The sequence below is a fragment of the Epargyreus clarus genome, unplaced genomic scaffold, assembly GCF_041222505.1.
Source record: "Epargyreus clarus isolate Ecla_fem2 unplaced genomic scaffold, WU_Ecla_fem_2.2 ptg000016l, whole genome shotgun sequence".
NCBI classification, from domain to species: Eukaryota; Metazoa; Arthropoda; class Insecta; order Lepidoptera; family Hesperiidae; genus Epargyreus; species Epargyreus clarus.
In genome coordinates, this window is record NW_027332224.1 from 2,847,542 (window position 1) to 2,871,261 (window position 23,720).

The window sequence follows — 23,720 nt, forward strand, 5'->3', positions numbered from 1 at the left end:
AAATTAATTAAAGAACTGTCAGAAGATAATATAAACCATAGATATATTATCCTGCTGACCTATGATATAAACCAATTCATTTTGAACAAGTGGTGACCAGTGCCTCCTCAACAATATTAGTTTGACATGCACATGTGACGAATTCAAATAGAATTAAATAAAACGAAATATAGGGATAGCTTCAATATCACATATTGTTGGGGTGTATGTAGCATTGTTGGGGTATCCCCTCTATTGTTGAGGATGTTAAGACTAAGCCCAACTGTGGGCTTAGTGTTACTCGTAATAAATAGAAGCCTATGTATTAACAGAAATATTGGTATAAAAGAGATATATTTCATGTCCGCCTAACGTGCAGGTAAAGGGATTCCAATTTTGTTTAAATGTTTTGACACAAAACTCACTGTTCATCCGCGCACAGTCATATTTGTGTGGTGTCATTGGTATTTTTGTTATTGTGGTAAATGTGACTTATGTTGACTTATTATTAATAAAATAATTATAGTTTAAAAACTAAAAATCATGCCAAAATCGCATAAGGAAAATCGTTAATCCTGATTCCTGACGATCCTGATGAGGAGATTAGGATGAAATTATTAAAATCGTATGTTGTCATCGGTTCTTGATAATTGTTCAAAATTTTAAATTAATAGGACCGTTCAAAGTAGGTAAAAAACGAGTTCAAAGATGCCGTTACATACATGCATACATACATACATAGATACAACCCAGGCTAATAAAAGCGTGGTAATAACCTAGTAATATCGGGTTGTAATCGTATTTATTCTGAGAGGATATAGACATGTCTAATGTTATTTAAGGGTTGCTGATTCGACACAATTGAATGAGTAACTAAGTTAGTAAGGATAGGTAAAAACTTGTGATTTATTTAGTTAGTCACAGCTTAGTTACATTACAGTATGCAACATTTTAACTAATTTAAAAAAAAGAGGTTTGTTTACCCTATCTTAGTCAACATAAGTCATACGAGACTGCAAATAAATAATTGTTCATGAAACATGCTATGTGTTTTTTGTGGGTAGTTTGACCGAAAGAATGAAGATTTTCTATTAACAAAAATTAAAACATTTAATAGGCAGAAACTTTTCCATCTATCCCTTTCCTACTTTGATAGATCTATATCTATTTTCCCCTAAAAAGTGAGATTTTAGTCGCATTCTATTCTACGCCAGTGCATGCTGTGCGTTATAGTGACCGCAGTAGAAATCCGTAAGAAGGCGCTACTCGCCTATATTTTCATATCCGCCACTATAATTTCATAATCGCCAGCATATCCAGGGCCATAAAGTCATTGTATTATGAATTACAAAAACAAAACATGAATGTATCGATTTCTTCCTTTTACATACGGATCTTGCCAGGTATTTACTCACTTCCCTACAAACTATTTAGATATTTATTATTTACCCATCTCCCCACCTAATATACTTCTGCCCATATACCTTCCTACTACCTAAAGATTACCCACTTACGAAGCTATTTCGACATCTACCCACAATTGTTAAAAAAAAACTTTCGGTCAACCTACCCCCATTCGTACCTAACACACCCCCATCGCTATGTTGCGCTAGACGTACCGCCGAACGACAATTACCAGCAACAATTAGACAACTACGCGACGGAGATGCTCGCTCCCGCCGCGCCGATACCAGCGCCGAACCTACCGCCCAAGAATCACTACCAAACGCCAAGTCAACCGCGGTACCAGGACTACCAACCGCGCCCGCCGGCTCAATACGATCAGTATTACGACTATCAGTACAATCAGTATCCGCAAGCGGTGCCTCATTACCCGAATCAGAATTACGCAGCGCCGAAGATCGGTCGTATTCAAGATTACGATCCGGTGAGCGACGGGCCCCGCGCGCCGCCGAACACTCAGCGGGCGTCCGCGACGCTCATCTACAACAGCACCAGCGATGGGAGACGAGGTTTGTTGGTTTTTGATATGGGGTTGCCAGCTTTGTTTATTTGTATGAATAGTAGAATTTTATCTATTTTTTTATTATTATTTGTAATTTGATTTTACTTACTTTCAGATCGACTTTATATTTTCTTCTCCTTCAAAAATCTTGTCAAATCCCATTATCTTAAACTCTAACTGTTTTTCCTTCCTAAATTTGTGCTCTTGCTTTCAATCTTTTTAAACTGTGTTATCTTTGTTTTTAATTTTAATCTATAGTTTCTTCCCCTTTCGTTTATTATTTGTTTATAATTATATATAAATATCTATATTAAGTATGTTTATTATTTTATTATGGTTATCTTAAATTTACACTTGATTTTATGTATTAAGTAGTATTTAAAAAGAACATTTATTTGCACCCTACCTATTCTTTTAATTCACCCCTTCTTTAACTCCTCACCCTAAGGTTGCCTGGAAGAAATCGCTGTGTTAGCGATAAGGCCGCCTTTTGTATCGTCCTAAATTGTATGTTTTTATTTTTGTTTACTATATAAATGTTAAAAAAGTTATTTTATTGCGGCAAAGTTATTAAACAATTACAAAATATACTTAAACTAAATTTAAAACAAATAGAAATAAAAATATTTACAGTAATCAAAAAAAATAACTAAAACTATAATAAATAAAATAAATGAGCCAGATCGCTGCCCCGCGGTAGTGTACCCAAGACACTAGCAGCATTACCTCGTTGTATGGCCAAACTTATTTGTTGACCGAGGTAAGCTCCAGCTCTTGGGTCACCAGAGGTCTCAATCAAGCGCGAAGACAATTCTTTATAAAATTGCTTCGCTTCTGGTCCCCACGGTCCCATCGTCTCAACTGCGAAGGGCACAAATATATAATTCTGTGAAATAGCAGCATATTTGCGCCGCTTCACAGCCTCCGCAGATTCGGCCGCCGCACCAGCACGCATCGAGGTCGCCCGAATATGAGACGGTGCCATGGTGTCAACACATGTACCATCCCATACCAAGGACCTCCCCTGTTTCCAGGGAACGAGTGTCAAACCATCTGGCCGCTTGCCATCATCACGCACTATACCGTTCGGCTCCAAGGTAGCCGGTACGTTGATGGTGACAAGAGCCCGACGGATGACATCGTTGATGCATGCGTGGCGCGACATACGGCCGGCACTGCGTTGACACGACAGACCGTGATGACCAGATTGATCGACACCTTCTCCGCAGACACAACGATGTGGCTCATTGATTTTTAAGCCAAGACGAAGGCACAAACATAGGGACAAAGTGGAATTATCCAAAAGAGTCCCTATGTGGCTTGATGGAAGAGCCTGTAGCCAGTAACCGGACTCTCGTTCAGATACTGCTAAAAGACGAGCCCGCTCTGTAATATCATCTGAAGTATTTAAAAGTAATTCATATGTTAATTTACAGAGAGGCTCGTCCCATAATTTTTGAACATTTAATAGTTTTGGAAAATTTTGATTTGGGCAGGCCATTACCCAAGCAGATTTGGCTTCACTCATGTACGCAACGTCGCAGTTCATTAGGGATTTTGATAATATTTTCGAAACGAGGTCTTGCGTACTATGAGTCGAAGACAAAAATGCTGGGAGGGAAACACTAGAAATTTTACGTACTCCCAAACCTCCGTACCTAATAGGTAATGAGGCTTGGGTCCAAGCGCGGTCCGAAATTTGGCAATTAAATAAGGTTGCTAATGTTTTATGGATGATGGAGTCAATTTCATTTAAAATGTTAATAAACCTAAAAAAGGGACTGCATCTAAGAAAATAAATAAATTTTGGAGCAAAAAGACAATTCCGAATAATAAATAATGCCATATGGGAATTTATATTAAATAATCTGCCTGAAACATTATTAAATTTTGTAACTTGATTTTGAGTAAATGAATTAATGGAATCTTCAAACACAGGTGCACCGAGTAGGTGAAGAGAGCTCTTATCCAGATTCTTTATGTTAGGAGCCAAAACATTAAACTTTTCAAGAATTTCGTTTTTTTCTTCTGGTGATTTATCAGAATTTATAAATAATTCACACTTCGAAAAATTTAGGTCAAGACCAATTTCTTTCAGATTGGTAATTAAATATTCTAAATCATTTAGGACCGAACTCACTTCACCACCCAGAGTACCATCATCCAAATACCATATGTTTAATTTAGAATTTAACTGTGATATGATAGGATGAATAGCTAGACTAAAGATGGCCGGCCCAAGGGGATCACCCTGCTGGCAACCGACGGAAGACAAAATAGAATGATTGCGATACATTAATTTTGATGGGGAACTATAACATTGCCAAATATATTTGTAAATAGATGGAACATTATTTTTAATTTCTTGTAGCAGGGTTCCCCTATTAACCGAATTAAAAGCATTTTTTACGTCAAGCTTCAATAACACTTCCCCTCCGTTATTTTGTAAAAAGGTCCGTGTTGCGTGGACTGCAGCCTCACAGCCACCCTTGCTTCCAAAGCCGAGTTGTATTGGTACACATTTTTCATTTATAGTATGGGCTATACATTTACAGCAAACTTTGGAAGCAAGGCGACGAATAGTGCAGCCCACAGCAATAGGTCTAATACCGCCACCTTTTTTTTGCAATGCACAAATATTTGCACCATATAAGGTGGCAGTAATGTTATTGTTAATTTTTCCTTCTAGCATAAAGTTAATTAGACGAGTAATGTCCTCCAGTAAGGCTCTGCCAGCCTCGCCTGTTGAACCACATGTTAGGTCTTTTATTTAATTTAATTTTTCCTACAATGATAATAATAATATATATTCAAGTGATCTTACTGTAGTAAAAAGTATTTTCCTTAGACCTTGTGATAGTACAGAAATATGTAAAATTACTAAATCTTTAAAGAACACATGGTCAGTAGGGTATGATGGCATCTGCACAAAAGTATTAAAAAGTTGTATTGAGGAAATTGCGCCCATTCTATCTGCACTTATAAATATGTCCTTCGAAACAGGATGCTTCCCTTCACGATTGAAGTTGTCAACAATACTACCATTGTATAAAAAAGGCGACAGGAACTTGGTAAAAAATTACAGACCTATAACGTTAATATCTGTTTTTTCAAAGATCTACGAAAAAGCTATGCAAGGACGACTTGTTGACTTCCTCAATAAACATAATATTATTGCAGAGGAACAATTTGGTTTCCAAAAAAATAAGTGCACAGTAGCAGCTGTATTTGATCTCATCACTAATATCACGCACAATGTTAGCAAAAAACTCAAAAATACAGCTTTGTTTTTTGATATGTCGCGCGCCTTTGACTTTGTATCACATAGAATTCTATTGCACAAATTAAAACACTGCGGTATTAGAGGAATAGCTCACGACTGGATTAGGTGCTACTTATCAGAACGTCATCAATGTGTCGATATCTCTTCCCTAGATAGAAATGCAATCTTAACATCTTATAAGTCTCGATATCAACAAAACGGATGTGGAGTCCCGCAGGGTAGCGTTCTGGGACCTTTACTGTTTCTTCTATATATAAATGACTTACCTAAAGCTATTGCACACAAGTGCGTCTTGTTTGCTGATGATATATGTGTAAGTGTTGTCAGTAAAGATGAAAAACGTCACAACGAAGATATCAATGGTGTTGTAAGTTTAATAATAGAATGGTTAAAACAAAACAACCTTACTGTTAATTTCACGAAGACAAAAGTCGTACAGTTTGTTAACCAGGGAGCAAAACCTATAAATTTAAATATAAAATACAAAGACGAAACAGTAGATTCCGTAAGCTCAACTAAATTTCTAGGCATTGAAATAGACCAAAATTGTAACTGGAAGCATCATATTGAAAATGTTTGCTTTAAAATCAACAGATTTGTCTACGTAATTCGACGACTTAGCAAAACATCTGACGCCAAAATCTCGCTCATGGCTTACCATGGTTATGTTGCGTCCCATTTAAGGTATGGTCTAATTATATGGGGTAATTCGACACATGTTAATAGTGCGTTTTTGGCACAAAAAAAATGTGTCCGGGCCATCGTTGGTGCACCACCTTGGGAATCATGCCGTCCATTATTTAAAAAATTCCGTATCTTGCCGCTAGCCAGCATGTATATCTATGAAGTAGCTAATTTTGTAAAAAAACATAATGATAAATTTATATTAAGTAACAGGTGTCGCGGGCCCAATAAACTTTTACATATACAAAGTGTAATGAAGACTGGTCTCTTCAAAAGAAATTGTTACTATATGTGCGTTCGTATTTTTAATAACTTACCAGATTATCTAAAGGACATGCCACTTACCAAATTCAAAACAATGTTATTTGAATTTTTAATCCTACATTGTTTTTACTCTGTTGAAGAGTTTTTTTCAATTCGATAATTTAATAATAATTATGTAATATTTTTCATTTAATTTAAGTATTGTAATATTATCACGCCATATAATTGATGTTAGCATTGAGCAGCAATTATCATATTGTGTAATTTTAATTGATGTATTTTAATTTATGTTTAGTTTATTTGACATTACTTTTATATTGTTGCATGCCGATATTGGCCAAATGTGCAGAACTTTGTAAAAATATACCATCCAATGTACCATATTTGATGCAATGAATGAATAAATAAATAAATAAAATAAATAAATAAATATGTGTTGTGGTGAAAGACCATCTAAACCTCCAGCAGAGCCATTTCTGAACGACATTATCGCTGATAAAACTTCTTTTGAATTTACTTGTAGAGAGTTGTCATTAGCTAGTGGTGGATCTGGGAGTTGAAGTGATAATGGAGCTGACGGATGTTTTTCCCTAAGCGCCAAAATAGTATCTTGAGAGTCCGGAGCGATGGTGTCATTCGAAAAAAGTAAAGCTGCGGCACCTTTTATATCGCCATCGTTAACTTTATTTTCAATTTTCCTATATATGTTCCTGAAAGAAAAATTTTGTTTTGATAAAATATCGAAAGATGTAGGGCTATTACAATTTGATTTTATAATTTTGGTCAGAGATTTACTACCATCTTTTTTAGCATGTAATTTGAAATAGGCGAAAGTTAATAAATGCTCCCAGCTTTCAATTGAATTTTGTGAAAATTGAATTTTTTGTTTACTATATTGGGTACAGTAAAGAATATTATTATTATTATTATTTTTATTATTATTGTGATATGTAATACCCAGTTCAATCTAATCCTTCTCGCATTATTGTATGTGTTACAATTTTTTTTTTGTGTCTGACTTTTATTAAGTTTAGAATTCTCAGTATTAATTTAAACACTGATAAGTTATTATTACTTGTAACATAATTTTTGTCTAATATTAGTATGTATTATCAATAAGTTGGCAACCCCACTAAGTTTTTTTTTTTTATCACAAAGCACAGTTTTATTGCTAGTGCACTCAATACACATATATGTTTTCATAATTATGATCATATCTTTAAAACATTAATATGTTCCTTTATGATGTATTCAGATATTTTTTATATATTTTTTTCAAGATATTCACACGACTTGGTATTTTGGGCGCAGGCTGGTTCAAAGTGGTCATGGGCCAATACCAGGCTATTTTTATGTGGTTTTGGTTGCATATAAAGCTTTTTTGTGTGGTTATGGTATATTTGTTTATCTCTAAAGTATATTTTTAATGATGTTGTTTTTTTTCCGGTATTTTTTAATGTTTTTGTAAAAGTACCCAAAATCAGAATTGAAATAATTGAAACATTATACCAATTTATGAAAAGTATTGTCTATTTTCCAAACAATCCAGAGTTGGTTAAATTTTTTTATGTCCGCTTTTTTAAGGCATAATTTCAATATTCCCATTATTCATTTTCGAAAATTCTTTTCCAAAGCGTTTTAAGTTCAGGCTTAGCAACGCACTTGTGGCCGACCTCAGGTAGGAATCTTATCTGGAGTCGATTACAGGTGTCCAATGGCGGCAGTAGCCACTTACCATCAGGTGGACTGTATGCTCGCCTGCTACTCCTATATAATAAAAAAAAATCGAGATTTATTCCGAGCTTTCAAGCATGCTCGTCTGCCACTCCTATATGAAGGTCAATATTGTATCCCGATCGCAGGTTCCCACCAGCAGCACCAGCAGCCGAGCCGCCAGATCGGGCGGGTGACGGACCTGGACCCGCTCGCGAACGAACAGCCCCGAGCGACAGCCAACCACACACAGCCCGTGCAACAGGTGAATGATGACGAGCAATCGTATAATTTGCTTTGTTTGCTCGTATGTAACTATGTGTGTATGTATGTGAGGATCAAATCTTATGAGTCAACGTATTTTGGAAATGGTAGAACTTATTGTGGTTAGATTAGAACATATGTCACAAGATGTCCGATGAAGTCAGAAGACACCGCTTCCACACCGTTTTCTAGCCACTACTGAAGTGAAGCAGAACTGCGTTTCAATGGAACAGTGTGTATTCCGACTGACTTATGAGGAGACTATAGGTAGAACTTTTAATCTATGTGTAGTATTATGGTTGGACCGGAGAGTCGTACACATAGTTCTTGAAAAGATATCTGATTGTTGTTTTTTTTTCTATTCCAGAGAGTGTATATCGCGATGTATGACTACGAAGCGAACGATAGTGATGAAGTAAGTATTTCTAAAATCCTATTACCGATAAAGTCTTTTAAGGTCTACATTTTAATACTAGAGTTATTATTAACCTATTAATCGTTCCCAATATGCATATTTGTAAAATGTATGTGATTACTTTGAAAAGAATTTTACTGACCCTTCTGACCCAATACTATTCTGAATCGCGCTATCGGCGCGTTTTTTTTCTCAACATTTTGCATACACATGTGCTCGTGTAAGCTCAAAAATGAGACTAGCGGAGCACAGCTGCACCATAAGCACTATAACCTCTCCTTTCAGTAATTCTGCCAAATATGTATCTATATGTATATGTCTGTCCGTCCAGGTATCATTCCGCGAGGGGGATTGCATATCGAACGTGACGTCAATCGACGAGGGCTGGATGACGGGACAGGTGCTGCGTACCGGCCGTACCGGCATGCTGCCCGCTAACTATGTGCAACTGCAACCCTGAACCACACAACACTCACCAACCACTCACCACCCACGCTCGACCATATAAGACAATTAACGGAATCACCGCCAGTCAACTTACCACTGGCCGCGCTCGATCATATTAGCCACCATTCGCCACTAGCCACGCTCGAACATATAGAAAAAATAATGGAACGAATATAATGTTTGTAACCATTAGCCACCTGCCACACACGGTCATAAATATAGGAAAACTAATAAAATGAGTATGTGTATAAACATTAGCCACTATTATTAATCCTGCCACACTCGACCATATAAATAGGATAACTAACAAAACCATACGTCATGCTCAATCATACGACAGAATCGGGGAAAAGGAAAAAATATGTGCATAAGCACAAATAACCACCACTCACAACCAATCGCCACACTCAGTCATACAAGATACTCATTAGCCAACATTTGACACCTTCCATTTTCCACCATACGTCATTCGATTATACGACATAAATGAAAAAGCACAAAAATATTGTGTTCGAAATGAACAACCACTACTCACCACAAACATATCTTGCAAAACGAATGATATTTTGTATAGTCTCCATCAACTATTTTCGTAACTTGCCACTACTCGCCACAACACACCACGCTCGACCATATAAAACAACTTACGAAACAAACATACATATTATCGTGTACTACAAATAACAAATAACCACCATTTGTATTTACCACTCGCCACAAACAACCAATCATTACAACACATTACAAGACATCATAAAACACAAGCAACTATAAAACATCAATACAACCACCAACCACGTAAGGAAATATTCTTATGAACATCACTTAAATAATTAGAATACTGCATTCCTACCACTTATCGTCACCACAATCGACCATATGATCATTTAATATTATATGAAACTTGAACAAATTATTTCACTGAAGCATTCCTGGACTAGACTGACCACTGAAGACCACAATTCAAATTCGAAGATCAATAAATATAAAAAAATATCTTAATTTCCTTTGGTCTGATACTAATTGTGGTCCATACTGGAGATTACTACCCACTGTTATGTCCATTCATAAGCTACAAGCTTATAATTATAAATATAATAAGTACCACTAACTTGAGTGGCCACTGACGACCACTATGAACCACGATGGAACATTATATACTCAAAAAATAAAAAGATAAGAATAAGAATGACAAAAGTCTCGACTGGCCTCTACTGGCCACTGATGCCCATTGCTTACCATTTACTTAAACTATGTGTAAAGTGAATTCTTGAAAATTTTGCAGTAAAACCAAATATAACACTACTTAAAAATATTTACGAAAAATAAAATATAAAATACTAAAATGCGGCATCCATGTTTGGTACTTGTCACATTTCACAAACCTTTAATAACACCAAAGTGTGGACGCATCGCAAACACTCGCGGAAAACTTCCTTTAATTTGCTAAGAAACAGATACTATTGGATCGGCTACAACTGCTTGCAAACTTACACAAACTAATTCGAACGTTCTATCCACACATTTGTGTTGGATAGTTAAAGTTTGTTGATGCTTGGCGAGCATGTGGATACACATAAAATTAAGACTTATTGAATTAACAAAATATTTTGTATTTTTGACAATAAAAAAATTCCTATTTTTATCACCATTAATATTTTTATACACATTATGTAGTATATTTGTAAGAACAAAAGTATTTTTGTAACTCATTTTAATGTCATTGTTTGATGTCATCCCTAAATTACGTCATGTTTTAAGGGTAGAAGGGTGGAATAATCTATTTTAAAATGATTTTTGGTTCATGTATATGTACAGACATAGAGCGTATCAGACGCGTGTCGTAGCAGACAAAAAGTATTCTCCTATACAATATGTATAGATTTATTTATATTTATCATAACCACAGTAACTTGTGTGGTAAGAGAGACATACTTATCCGAAGCATTCCAGCTTAGGCCTCAGGGGTAACGGCGCATCTGTGACCGACCTCAGGTAGGAATATCTAATCCTATCTGGGGGTTGATTACAAATGTCCATGGGCGGCAGTAGCCACTTACCATCAGATGGAGTGCAATCGCGTCTGCTACTCCTATATTACAAAATAAAAGTCTTATAGACATGAGCCGTGCCTACCAATATTGTAGAGTATAGTATGATCGTTGTCTGATACGGGCTGTGTCTGACATGGTCAATGTCTGTAGATAAACGAGGCCTTGAGAGTCTGGGATACGAATCCTCGGCACATCATTTTTTTCTAATTATGGGTAAAATAGTAAGTAACTTGTTTTAATAATGAAAGAAAACATCGTGAGGACAACAAGAATAAATATAAATGTTCTTAAGTTCTCAAAAGTGTGTGAAGTCTACCAATATGCATATGGCCAGCGTGGTCCTCTATATCCTAACCCCACTCACTCTGTGAGATCAGTGCTCAGAGGTTAGACAGTTTATGGTATGACGTCATAAAGACAGAACAGAAGTTTATTTTTTAATGTGATGTAATTTTTGGATGACATTAAATTTTTTGAGAACTAAATCAATTCCGACAGCATTTTTTTTATCATTCATTCCAATATAATTCTTTATATAAACTTTGCCTATTTTGTGTAGATTTCTAAATATATCTAGCAGTTTTCGGTATATAAGGAGCATATGTCTTACTACTTAAAAATATGACTGTATTTGTAGTTTGTGCATTAGAAATACTATTGATTATTATAAAATAACAGTTTTTTTAATTTAAATGAAGTAGCAAACGGGCATTCCATCTACCTCCAAAAAAAACTAAAAAATGACTGAAACTTGCAATAATAAATGCCGAATTACTTGAAAGAATTGGGAAAAAATCCTTTTCTATGAAACGATATTGGAAATTCTCTATATAGGCAAACAAGCGTATATTTAAGATACACCACCATAAATAGAACAATATATTTTTACTACAGTCAGAAGACGTTTCAAACACGTGCCGTGACAGACAAAAAGTATTCTCCTAAACAATGTGTATTGATGTATTTATATCATAGACCGAGCATCAGGCATAGACCGAGCCTCTTATATTGTTGTATAGAATAATTTGATATGTCTGTAACGTGTTGTGTCTGACACGTTCTGTGTCTGTGGTTATAAATAGGGCCTAAATCGTTTGCTGCTTCATTGAATAAAATGTCTAATTTTAATAAACATAAAATCAGAATTTCCGGAAAGTACAATACAAGTTTATCATTTCCTTTATTTTTCAATTGAATTAAACTTTCAATTAATTTATTTTCGTACCCGCTTAAAGAAAATGGCGTATGTGAATGTAACTTGTAAATAATATACACTTAGTTAAGTATTTCTTGGTATATACTATATACTATAATATTTGTAATATTACTAGAGATTATTTTACAATTTTTATCCCAGTATTTATCTTGTGTTATTGTTGATAGAATATATATTATTATACATAATATTTTATATATAATTCGGGTCGGTTACGATTAGAATTTAAAATGGCGTTCTCGGCTAAGTGTGGATAGAACAAAAAATATTTAATTAATAAAATAATTTAAATTAATATAATTATGTCGTTTATATTCAACATTGAATTTAGAAGGAGTTATATTCAATATAAGTGAGGTAAAATAATTAATACTTTAAATAAATTTATTTAATTTCATATATTTACTGTAATTCGAATTTTTCAGTCGGGAAATAAATAAATATATCTATAATTATGATATAATTTATGTTGCAAATAAAAATGTTGAAATGTATGCAAAAATATGTAAAATTATGTTGATAAAAAATACTTTATGCCCCTGTAGAGTAATATTTATTTCAAACTATTTATCACAAGACAAGGATGCATATAGTGCAAGCGAGATAGCATTACTCCGGTCGCCATTTGCAATTCTAATCTTAAACGATCCGAACAATAAACGCATAATAAGTAACTGCCACGTTTAATTGTTTCTTCGTTTAATACATTCCCATATTTTAATGAATAATTGTTTTTTTTCCAGCTATATAGATTGCCAATAGTTTTACATTGTTTTAAATATACATACAAGCTTATTAAAAATAATTTGTTAGTTGCAAATGTTAGCACGTTAGGTTTAGACGATTTATTCTATTTATTATTTTTTATCTGCGGTGTTAGTTGTGTTGCCTTCGTATGATAAAATTTGAAAAAAAAGATATGTAATTACTTTGGCTCAAATACCGGAATCCAAGTTAGGAGTAAATATTTAAAAAGTTAGCGTGTGTTTACGCGCGTTTACGTCTTTGGCGCGTTAAATAAAATGTATTTTAATCGTTCTTAAATTTTAAATCCAGACAATGCCATCTTGGGTCAATAATAGGTATAGTTGTTGTCTTGTATGGCTTGTAATTTTTACTAGATGGCGTTATTCAATTGTCAATATGGCATTGTGATTAGCGCAATTTTACATAGTCCTTATTTTACAATAAATCTCAATAATAATTATTTTAATTTATAATAAACTAGCTGACCCGCAAAACTTTGTACCGCCTCAAAATCTATTTATCAAATATATTTCATACAAAATGTAGCCTAAGTTACTCGTGGATAATATAGCTTTCGAATGGTGAAAGAATTTTTAAAATCGGTCCAGTTGTTTTTGAGCTTATTCATTACAATCAAACAAACAAACAAAGTTTTCCTCTTTATAATATTAGTATAGATAACTTCAATTATGATGATGATGATAGATGCAGAATACAAGTTATTTTTTTTTTCAAAAATAGTTTTAATTTAACGCGTCAAAAGATTAATAACTTTAGCAATATTTTTAAATTATATGACAAAACATCACGTTACATCGTACGGAGGTACAGTTCTATTGTTGCCTTAGGGTTCGTACACAAAACTGCGATGCGACGTCGCATCGCAAAAATCTGCGAGCTCCCTCGACGCATCGCAAGAACTTGCGAATTGATTCGCATCGCACAGTGGTTGTTGTTGTTGGTCACCCTGAGAGACGCTACGCCGCACGGTATCGCATCGCAGCAATTCGCATCGCAATTTTCTGCGTTGCGAATTCGCATCGCGTCGCATCGCAGTTTTGTGTTCGAGCCCTTAACCAGTAGGTTTTTGTTATTATTTTAAGCTCATCACAAGAAGGTTATTTCGGGAATACTAAGCGAGCGAGTTTAAATAACATCTTATATAATTGGTCTTAATAAAAGTTGTTATCGAATCTTAACGGATTTTTGTTTCACTCGCACATTTTATACAATGTGTGAGAAGGAATACCAATTCTTCCATTTTGGTTTATAATATTTATGGGAACAAGTATATGATTTGTTACTATGAAAATAAGTTTCAAATTGTAGTTTTCAAATAAAATGTATGTAAATATTTTTTTATATTGGAATTTGTCCAAAATTGTGATTATCGTACTTGATCATACATTGTTTGTTTTTTCTATTGTAATTGTTCCAAAATTTTAATTTTTCAAATACTAGACATATATAAGTATAGATATCTCACCGCCTTGTAATCGAAGGAAGCCATTAAATGACATAAACGGCTGACGATTCTGTCAGCCATTTAATGGTGTAATTTACGCGGAACAATGCCGACATGCGCGTCGTTTTGCACCACTTAGGTGCAAAACGACGAAATCGAAGAAAAAGTGCGGTGAAATATCTTTTCATTCGTAAATGATCTAACAACTAAATTTTTTAATTATTTATATTATTATTATTATTATTTTTCAAACACGAAATAGATGACTGACAATTTCAATTGTCAAAACTGGTTACATTTTCTTGTTAGGACTGAGTAATCTTTACTTTGTGTAATGTATATCTCGCTCGCTCTAGTGTTTCGATTGGAGCAGGACACAAGATCTTATGGGAACAGTATTACAGATGGTCCAATGTTACAGTGCCTTTGTAATATTAATAAAGTTTAAGCTGTATACTGCTGTTTTATTTCTTTAACCTTGTTTAAAATATTATTAGAAAGACTGAATAATCTCCACGGAAGAAATATTTAGTTGTATAGTCCGCGCCAAACTGCCCCGCTCTGGCGTTGATGCGAGCAGGTGTAGTCGTACAATTTGCTATGGCGACGCGATTCATTTCTATATTCAGAGCAGACTAGCAGTTTTACACGAACTATACAACTAGTATGGTGAGGTTGCACCGCAAAGAAAGTGGTAGAACCCTTTGTGGTTCGACTCCGGCGGCAACACCGCCACACCTATTTCTACCTAATAACAGCAATGTTAAGCGCTGCTGTGTTCCGGTTTGAAGGGTGTGGTAAGGTAGACAGACTTTCGAGGCGTTCCAGCTTAGTCCTCAGGGGTAGCGGCACATTTGTGGCCGAATTCAGGTAGGAATCTAATCTTATGTGGGGTTGATTACAGATGTCCATGGATGGCAGTAGCCACTTACAGATCAAGTGGACTGCATGTCTATCTGCAAGTATAATATTATAATGATATATAAGATTGTTGGCAAAGGTCGATTATACTTTACTACCACCTATTTTATATAACTGTACGCAAATTCAGATTCAGATCTCAAACAGTAAAGAATCTCGGCCTTTGCATTGACAACTCCTTGAGTTGGCATCCGCAAGTTGTGGAAGTATGCCGGAAGGTTAACGCCACTCTACTATCACTGTATCGTCTTACACACTTTCTTCCAGTTAAGACTAAGCTAATGCTTGTCAATACTCTTATTCTTCCTATTATTGGTTATGCAGATGTGTGTTACCCGGATCTGACTGAAGCACTTCTTAATAAACTAGAGCGCCTTCTCAATAACTATCCGATTCATATTTGGTCTTCGAAAATTTGATCATGTCTCTCTCTGTCCCTGCCAACTTAAATGGCTTACTATTCGACGGAGGCGTAACTCTAGTGTTCTCTTCCTTCTTTATTCTCGAAATATCAGAATTCTTCGAAGAATTCCTTCCGGTACCGGTACTTAACACACGGTAAAACGCTTCGGTCGTCCCATAATTTAAAGCAGACGTTCCAACACATAATAGTGGCTTTTTCCATTTCTGATTCACTGTTCAGGCAGTTCTGCTCTGGAACGCCCTGCCCGTGCACATCAGAAAAGCACCCAGCAAAACTATTTTCAAAAAACTTGTTGAGTGCATCTGAGCACCTCATCTGACAAATAAAGCTTATTTTTTCTCTCTTATCACTTATATGTATATTTATTTATTATATTTTCAACATATTTAAGTATGTATGTATAAAATATGTACATTATTTATTTATCCTTAATGTATTATATTGTTTATTTATTTAACACCAGCCGCAAATTCTCTCCAATCACCAAGGGTTGACTGGTAGAGAATGCCATTAGGCATTAAGTCTGCCCTGTTGTAATATAACTTTTGTGTTACTTTTACAATAAATATATAAATAAATAAAAATCGTACATTAAAAAGTTGTTAGAAGTAATATGGTTGCATCGGGGAGGTACCACTGTTACAAAAACATAATGCATTCTAACTTCATAACTTTATTACGTAATGCATTCTACACATAACAACGACAAATTATCTTAATTACTTTCATTTTTCAAAAAATATACAATATAAACTATTATTTAAAGACTTCTTTACAATTTGAAACTGTCATATTTATTGCTTTCTGTCACAAAAATCAAAATCTTTAAAATGTCATCTTTTTCTAAGTGAATACTGTTTTGGTATTATTTTATAATGTCCTTTTCGTAAGTGCTTATATTAATTTGAATACTTCCTTATTGAGTATACTAGATTAGTTCATACAATTCGTTTAACTGGAATCCTGCTCTTAGTTAATATTCTCAATAATATTAGTCAATCAAAGTATAGCGTAGCTCTGTATAATATTCCCATGGGAACTTAAGGATAAAAATATAGAAAGACATTCTTACATAATATATATGCAACTTGGTGAAAAAATCAAAACAATTTAAGGACTACTCTTAGAATTTACAGACACAAACATAATTAGGTGATTTAAATACCTATATATTTGCCAAATATTCTGAAATAATCGAGATAAATAAAAGCCGGCATCAGTAAACGGAGTTACATTAATTTGTTGTTGTTTAGAGGACTAAGTTAGAACAGCTTATCAGTAAATCTATCTTATTAAACTAGAAGACAGCAATAGTGTGTAACTTATCGGAGCGAGTAAATCCTGAAGATGCAGGTGACTAAAGTATGAAATCCTCTGCGGCACTACTTTAGACTAATATTATGATTGGTTTTCTTTTTTAATCACAATATCGACTTCATGACACATCACACACACGCACCAAACTTTGCACTGTTTGTGATATAGGTACATAAGCTTAGATTTCTATATAAAGAATGCAGATAAACTAATAAGTTAACTTAAAATCATTCTCGCTGTTAATGTTATCGTTGCGGGGGAGGTGTTTATCAGTTGTGTACATATTCTTAGGGCTGCTAGGAGGCGGTAAGTCAAACTTTCAAGATTTATTACTAGTTTTATTTAAATTTTTGTACGCGAGGAATTTTTAAGGTTTCTTTGTTACTTTTAGTTGTCTCTATTAGATAATAATTTCCTTTACTTAACTGAAGATTACTTTTTAATTGTTTTCTAATTCTAATAATTAAGTTTTCTAATTCTATTAATAATTCAAATTCTAATAATTTCTAATCTTTTGTTTATTAATTCGTTTCTTAGCTTTCTTATTTTCTTCTAGCTATAGGTATCTATTTTCATGCAATTTAATTAAAAAAAATATTTAATTTTTAAATTCTTTGTTTACTCACCTATAATGTTATTTTTGTTGCCTTCTTTACTTCTTTCTATCTTTCTTTATTCTTCAGTTGTTCACAATGCAACTTCACGACTCAGTTCGAGAGTGCTCTGACCATGCATCAACAGCTTCACCACGGATCTACCGTCGACTGGGATCCTAATAAATTGAAGGTTACCAATGTAAGATGAAACATGTATCTAATATAAATAATAATATGATCCCTCAAAGAAAAAGGTATATTTAGTGCTACTGCTATGATTGCATCATCATCAACCCATTACTGTCCCACTGCTGGGCACGGGTCTCCTCTCAGAATGAGAAGGATTAGGGCATAGTCCACCGCGCTGGCCAAGTGCGTATTGGTAGACTTCACATACCTTTTAAGATTTTTATCTCTCAGGTATGCAGGTTTCCTCACGATGTTTTCTTTCACCGTTTTAAGCAAGTGATAATTAATTTCTAATACGCACATAAATTTGAAAATCAGAGGTGCGTGCCTGGGATTTGAACCTCGGACCCCTCGATCGAGAGGCCGCGTTTCTTAACCACTAGGCTATCAGTGCTTTTTACTGCTTACTGCTATGATTGCATAAATATTAACAGAATTTAAAAAAAATGTATTCAACTTGTTTACTGTGTATATGTATATGTTTAAATATGTTTAATTAAAGACAAAAACATATTATGTAATATATTTCTGCCTTATAACAGCAGTGTTAGGCGTTGCTGTGTTCCGGCTTGAAGGGTGTGGTAAGGGAGACGGACTTTTCCGAGGCGTTCCAGCTTAGTCTTCAGGGGTAGCGGCGCATCTGTGGCCGACCTCAGGTAGGACTATCTAATCCTATCTGGGGTTGATTACAAATGTCCATGGGCGGCAGTAGCCACTTACCATCAGGTGGACTGCATGCTTGTCTGCTACTCCAATATTAAAAAAAAAGAAAAAAATGTAAGTTAATGAAATGGTATTTATTTCGAAAGGTGTACGTACACTTAAATTGTTTACAAGCTTTTTCTTCGTATTTACCAGACTTAGGGAATTAATTTTTATAAGTTCTTTGTTATTTATGTTACCAACGAAACATTGCAGCCTTCCTTTCATTTCATTTTATATATTTTTTCTATATAGGAGAAGTCTAATACAGTGCCACGAGCAGCATCCCAAGTGCGTTCGCTTAATAACAGGGAGAATAAGGAATTAAAATGTGAGTTTTGTGTCTAAATCTACAAATCTCTTTTTAAAAAATTGAAGTAGCCGCCGAGCAGCTTACTAAATCGTAAATAGTCACGTCGGTCAAAATGCTACTACTCTTGCAGACAGGTGGTAGGTTTTGAAGGTGGTAGAACCCTTTGTGGTTCGACTCCGGCGGCGCCACCGCCACACCTATTTCTGCGTAATAATAGCAGTGTTAGGCGCTGCTGTGTTCCGTTTTGAAGGGAGACATACCCGATTTTCCGAGGCGTTCCAGCTTAGTCCTCAAGGGTAGCGGCGCATCTGTGGCCGACTTCAGGTATGAATATCTAATCCTATCTGGGGTTGATTACAGATATCCATGGGCGGCAGTATCCACTTACCATCAGGTGGACTGCATGCTCGTCTGCTACTCCTATATTATAAAAAAAGACAATAAGTTATCGTAAGACTGACTTTGCCTAACTACACACTAAAAAAGAAATGAAATAGGTATTTCCACTGTAATAAACAAAAAAATGTGTTAATTTTATTTGCCTGAATAATCATATTTGTGATTGTATTTAATACTGTTTATTTAGTCTAGTAAAGCCCTATGTTTTCCAGTGGCCCGAACTTCATCAACCACAAAATTGTTAGGCAAATTACGCGCGCGAATCTGTCGGAGTAAAACCCTCTTCGTGCACCCAGAAGAGGGCGATCAACCAAATATTACTGTAAGTAAATATACATAATTACATACATACCTATTATACAGACATTAAAAAGTATATCTTATATATAAAATTCTCGTGTCGCAATGTTAGTTACCGTACTCCTCCGAAACGACTTTATTGATTTTCACCAAATTTTATATGCATATTCAGTAGGGTCTGAGAATCGGCTACTATCTATTTTTCATACCCCTAAGTAATAAGGGTCGTTCACCCTTAACATTTTTTTATTTAGTTGGCAACGTTTGCCGGGTCAGCTAGTTTCTTTATATAAGTACATTGCTGATGAACCAGCTGACGTTGAAAGGGAGACTATAATTGATTTAAATAGAACAGGAATCCTTTCTGAGTTGGGTCACAATATTACATAAACGTTGCTACAACCTTAGCTTCTACTAATTATTGAATTAGAACGCTTAATATAATTGTTTCTCTCTTACCAAACCTTGGTACTGTCGCCCCAATTTACCTATATATTTTCTATTAATATAATGTTAATATAATATTAATAGCATGAATTTCCGCATAGTAACGCTGTTTGTCCACTAACCACGATACCGAGCCGATACCGATAATTAATGACGGCGCCGAAGTAGCGTACATACATTTGCTATAGCAGCTTGTCCACCGAGCGTCCGTCACCCGAGCACTGACATCCCATAGTAAATGTATGTGTACGCTACTTCGGCGCCGAAATTAATTATCGGTATCGGCTCGGTGACGGTGCAGTGGACAAACAGCGTAACGCCTGATACAATTAACTATCTTTATATTTTCATATAAAACTCATTAAAATCCGACTAAATTACTACACCAACCATTAATTCTACTTTACATTTGCTAGAGCCATAATTAAGTAGAGTTTTACGCCACAGAACCTCACATCCCCCAGTGACTGCTCGTCCAAAGTGTCAAGGAACTCCACACCATCGTGTAGCCATATTCTGGAGCTGAGAGGAGCCAACCAAGAAATCTTCGCGTGTCATCTTTGTCCATTTGATGCTGATCGGTTTGCGACGCTTTGTTTATAATATAGGAGTAGCAGACGAGCATGCAGTCCACCTGATGGTAAGTGACTACTGCCGCCCATGGACATCTGTAATCAACCCAGATAGGATTAAATATTTCGGCCGCTACCCCTGAGGACTAAGCTGGAACGCCTCGGAAAAGTATGTCTCCCTTACCACACGCTTCACAACGGAACACAGCAGCGCCTAACACTGCTGTTATTAGGTAGAAATAGGTGTGGCGGTGGTGCTGCCGGTGTCGAACGACAAAGGGTTCTACCACCTTCAGATGCTCCTTCATTATATTCTTTATTAATACGTATTTTTTCATAATAAAGAAAATGAGCATACAATCCACCTAAATGACAAATGCTGCCCGTGAATATCTGTATCTAATCCAAGTTTAAATAAAAGTCCTATTTGAGGTCAGCCACAAATGTGTTGCTGAGGGAACCCATGAGGGTTTAACATGACTAAGTTTAACATCTCGTGTAATTTCCTTTACCATACTTTTCAATCTAGAACATAACAGCATTTGACACTGCTTTTTTAGTCCTATATATATGTTTAAGCAGACTTAATGTATCAAATTATCGATTTGTATACAAGAATGAAATGATTTGTAATCAATGACCATCAAATTATAATCAATGACCATCAAAATGTTTTCTTTTACAGGATAACAGTCCTAGACCGTCATCTATTAACCGATCACAAGATCGGTCTGGAAAACCTACTCAAACTCGTGTTGGCGAAGACACAGGACCGTCTCTCCGAAGACGAAACGGCTGCAAACATCTACGGTATCAGACAACCGTATTACAAGCCTACCGACGACATCATCGAGGAGGGAGAGTTCATTATAGAGACAGTAACACCCAAAATCAAAATACTGAAACACGCAACAGTCAACACTGATTTGAAAGGATCAGATATTCCGGATTTGATGAATAAGTACCAGAATTCAGAAGATGTTGACAAATTGACCGATTTGAACGATAATAGAGATCTACTAGCCAAAATGCAGACGCTTAACGAATGTATGTGCAAGTTTGTGGATTCGTCGAACATGTTGAAGAAAGTGCTGACTAAGGAATTCGATCAGAAGACCAGCGCAAGAAGCGAGAAATTGAACGAGAAGCCGATTTTCGATCTGGGATTGGGAGAGTGAGTGTCTTTAAAAATATGTCTAAAATAAATATTTTTTGTGGTAACACATCCGCCACAACTTTTCAACATCAGTATGGATTCACTAGGGGCGGATGACAGGGATCAGGCAAGTCCGCACTTGCAACCACTAGGTTTGCAATAAAGATTAAATAAAAAATAATAATAAATAAACAACAACTAGCAGTGATAGCCTAGTGGTTAAGAAACTCGGCCTCTCGATCGAGGGGTCCGAGGTTCAAATCCCTGGCACGCACCTCTGATTTTCCAAAGGTCGTAAAAAATCGCAAAGGTATGTGAAGTCAACCAATACGCACTTGGCCAGCGCGGTGGACTATGGCCTAATCCTTCTCATTCTGAGAGGAGACCCGTGCCCAGCAGTGGGACAGTAATGGGTTGAAGATGAAATAAACAACCAAAATTAGACCTTAAAAGTTAATTCCTGTCGTGTTTTCATAGACATACATATGTATGCCGTTATAACATGTTACTCTATATTTTACAGCCAGGAGACCCCGAGAAAATGGGAGAAAGCTCACAGTGAAAAATTGGAAAGAACTAGATCGAAATACGGAGAAAGCAGGTGAGATTTGTATGCTTGACTTTAAAGCATACATACATTTACAAACCGTCATAGGTTAACTGCATTTTAAACCAATACTGTGTTTGTCAAGATATTGTATAGAAAAATATGATTTTTTACTTGTTAAAATAAATAAATACTTAATATTTCTTGTTACAGAAGCGGCAGTGAGAAAATAAAACTTCCGTCTGAGAGTTTTTACTTTTGATAATTTGTTAAGTCTTTTCGAAATAAATAACTTGAATTTTTAATTGATTTGTTTCTTTATAGAAATATTTTATGTAACACTTCCTATTCCGGCCGATACAACATTTAACTAAGCCATTACATACACATTACATACACTAGACGAAGAAGAGAAGATGAAATATCCTTGACTTTAGGCTGATAGGAGACCTACTTAGCTTAGGCCTATTATGTACTTACCTGTTTCTTCAGAATTAACAATACAAAAAATAGACAATAATTCCGATAACAAAAAGTTAAACCTACCTTGATGCTGTTCGGCACATTTATCAAGATTTCTAACGATTTTTTCTTTAAAATTTAAACCGCTCGTTCCACTACACTATAAACATTAATTTTGGTTCTACCCTCTTCCAGAGTATTGTAAAGCAACTGACCAACACTATTCTTGCTTACCGCCACATAGAGAATTACAAATAATATTTTATCTGTGAGTCAGTATGAGAGTTTCAGCGCCAGGTGGCAGAAAGTGGAACTAAATTTATATAACAAGGCTAGGCAATTAGTTAATTGTTTACGATCAGTTATTTTAGCCTTACTATTTTGAATATCATTTAGGAAGCTTTTTTTTATAATATAGGAGTAGCAGACGAGCATGCAGTCCACCTGATGGTAAGTGGCTTCTGCCGCCCATGGACATCTGTAATCAACCCCAGATAGGATTAGATATTCCTACCTGAATTCGGCCACAGATGCGCTGCTACCCCTGAGGACTAAGCTGGAACGCCTCGAAAAAGTCTATCTCCCTTACCGCACGCTTCAAACCGGAACACAGCAGCGCCTAACACTGCTGCTATTAGGTAGAAATAGGTGTGGCGGTGGTGCCGCCGGAGTCGAACCACAAAGGGTTCTACCACCTTCAAAGCTACTAGCTACTAGCTTCGAAGCTACTTTAAAGGCATTATTTGGTAACGAGGCTGGACTTTTACCTGAACGAATATAAGCGACTTGGCTAGGGCAACATATAAACTGACTCGAAAACATTAACTTTTGTGCCAATAAGATAAAACTAGTAAGCACTAGTGTTTTTATCTATATAT

At 35.5% G+C, this 23,720-nt stretch overlaps 2 protein-coding genes across 2 annotated transcripts in view; both read left to right on the plus strand.

Moving 5' to 3' along the window:
• Window positions 1–9,750, plus strand: part of lasp (LIM and SH3 domain protein Lasp) — a 48,592-nt gene extending 38,842 nt beyond the window's left edge. The window contains exons 5-8 of the mRNA XM_073081396.1: window positions 1,593–1,952; window positions 8,039–8,154; window positions 8,521–8,568; window positions 8,900–9,750. Of these exons, the coding sequence (XP_072937497.1) occupies window positions 1,593–1,952; window positions 8,039–8,154; window positions 8,521–8,568; window positions 8,900–9,028 (653 nt within the window). The 3' untranslated portion in view covers window positions 9,029–9,750. The remainder of the gene's footprint in view (window positions 1–1,592; window positions 1,953–8,038; window positions 8,155–8,520; window positions 8,569–8,899) is intronic.
• Window positions 9,751–16,634: 6,884 nt separating this feature from the next.
• LOC140748666 (uncharacterized) lies at window positions 16,635–22,685 on the plus strand. Its single transcript, XM_073081510.1, has 8 exons — window positions 16,635–16,728; window positions 17,843–17,954; window positions 18,902–18,977; window positions 19,571–19,680; window positions 20,553–20,686; window positions 21,363–21,851; window positions 22,357–22,434; window positions 22,594–22,685. Exons 1-8 carry the CDS (start codon window positions 16,718–16,720, stop codon window positions 22,640–22,642), a joined length of 1,059 nt encoding a protein of 352 aa, XP_072937611.1. The 5' UTR covers window positions 16,635–16,717; the 3' UTR covers window positions 22,643–22,685.
• The last annotated feature ends 1,035 nt before the right edge of the window (window positions 22,686–23,720 follow it).

Coding starts and splice junctions, on each gene's coding strand:
- LOC140748666 (XM_073081510.1), top strand. Junction 17,955..18,901: donor ATAAATTGAAGGTTACCAAT/GTAAGATGAAAC, acceptor TTTTCTATATAG/GAGAAGTCTAATACAGTGCC. Junction 20,687..21,362: donor TGTCCATTTGATGCTGATCG/GTTTGCGACGCT, acceptor TTTCTTTTACAG/GATAACAGTCCTAGACCGTC.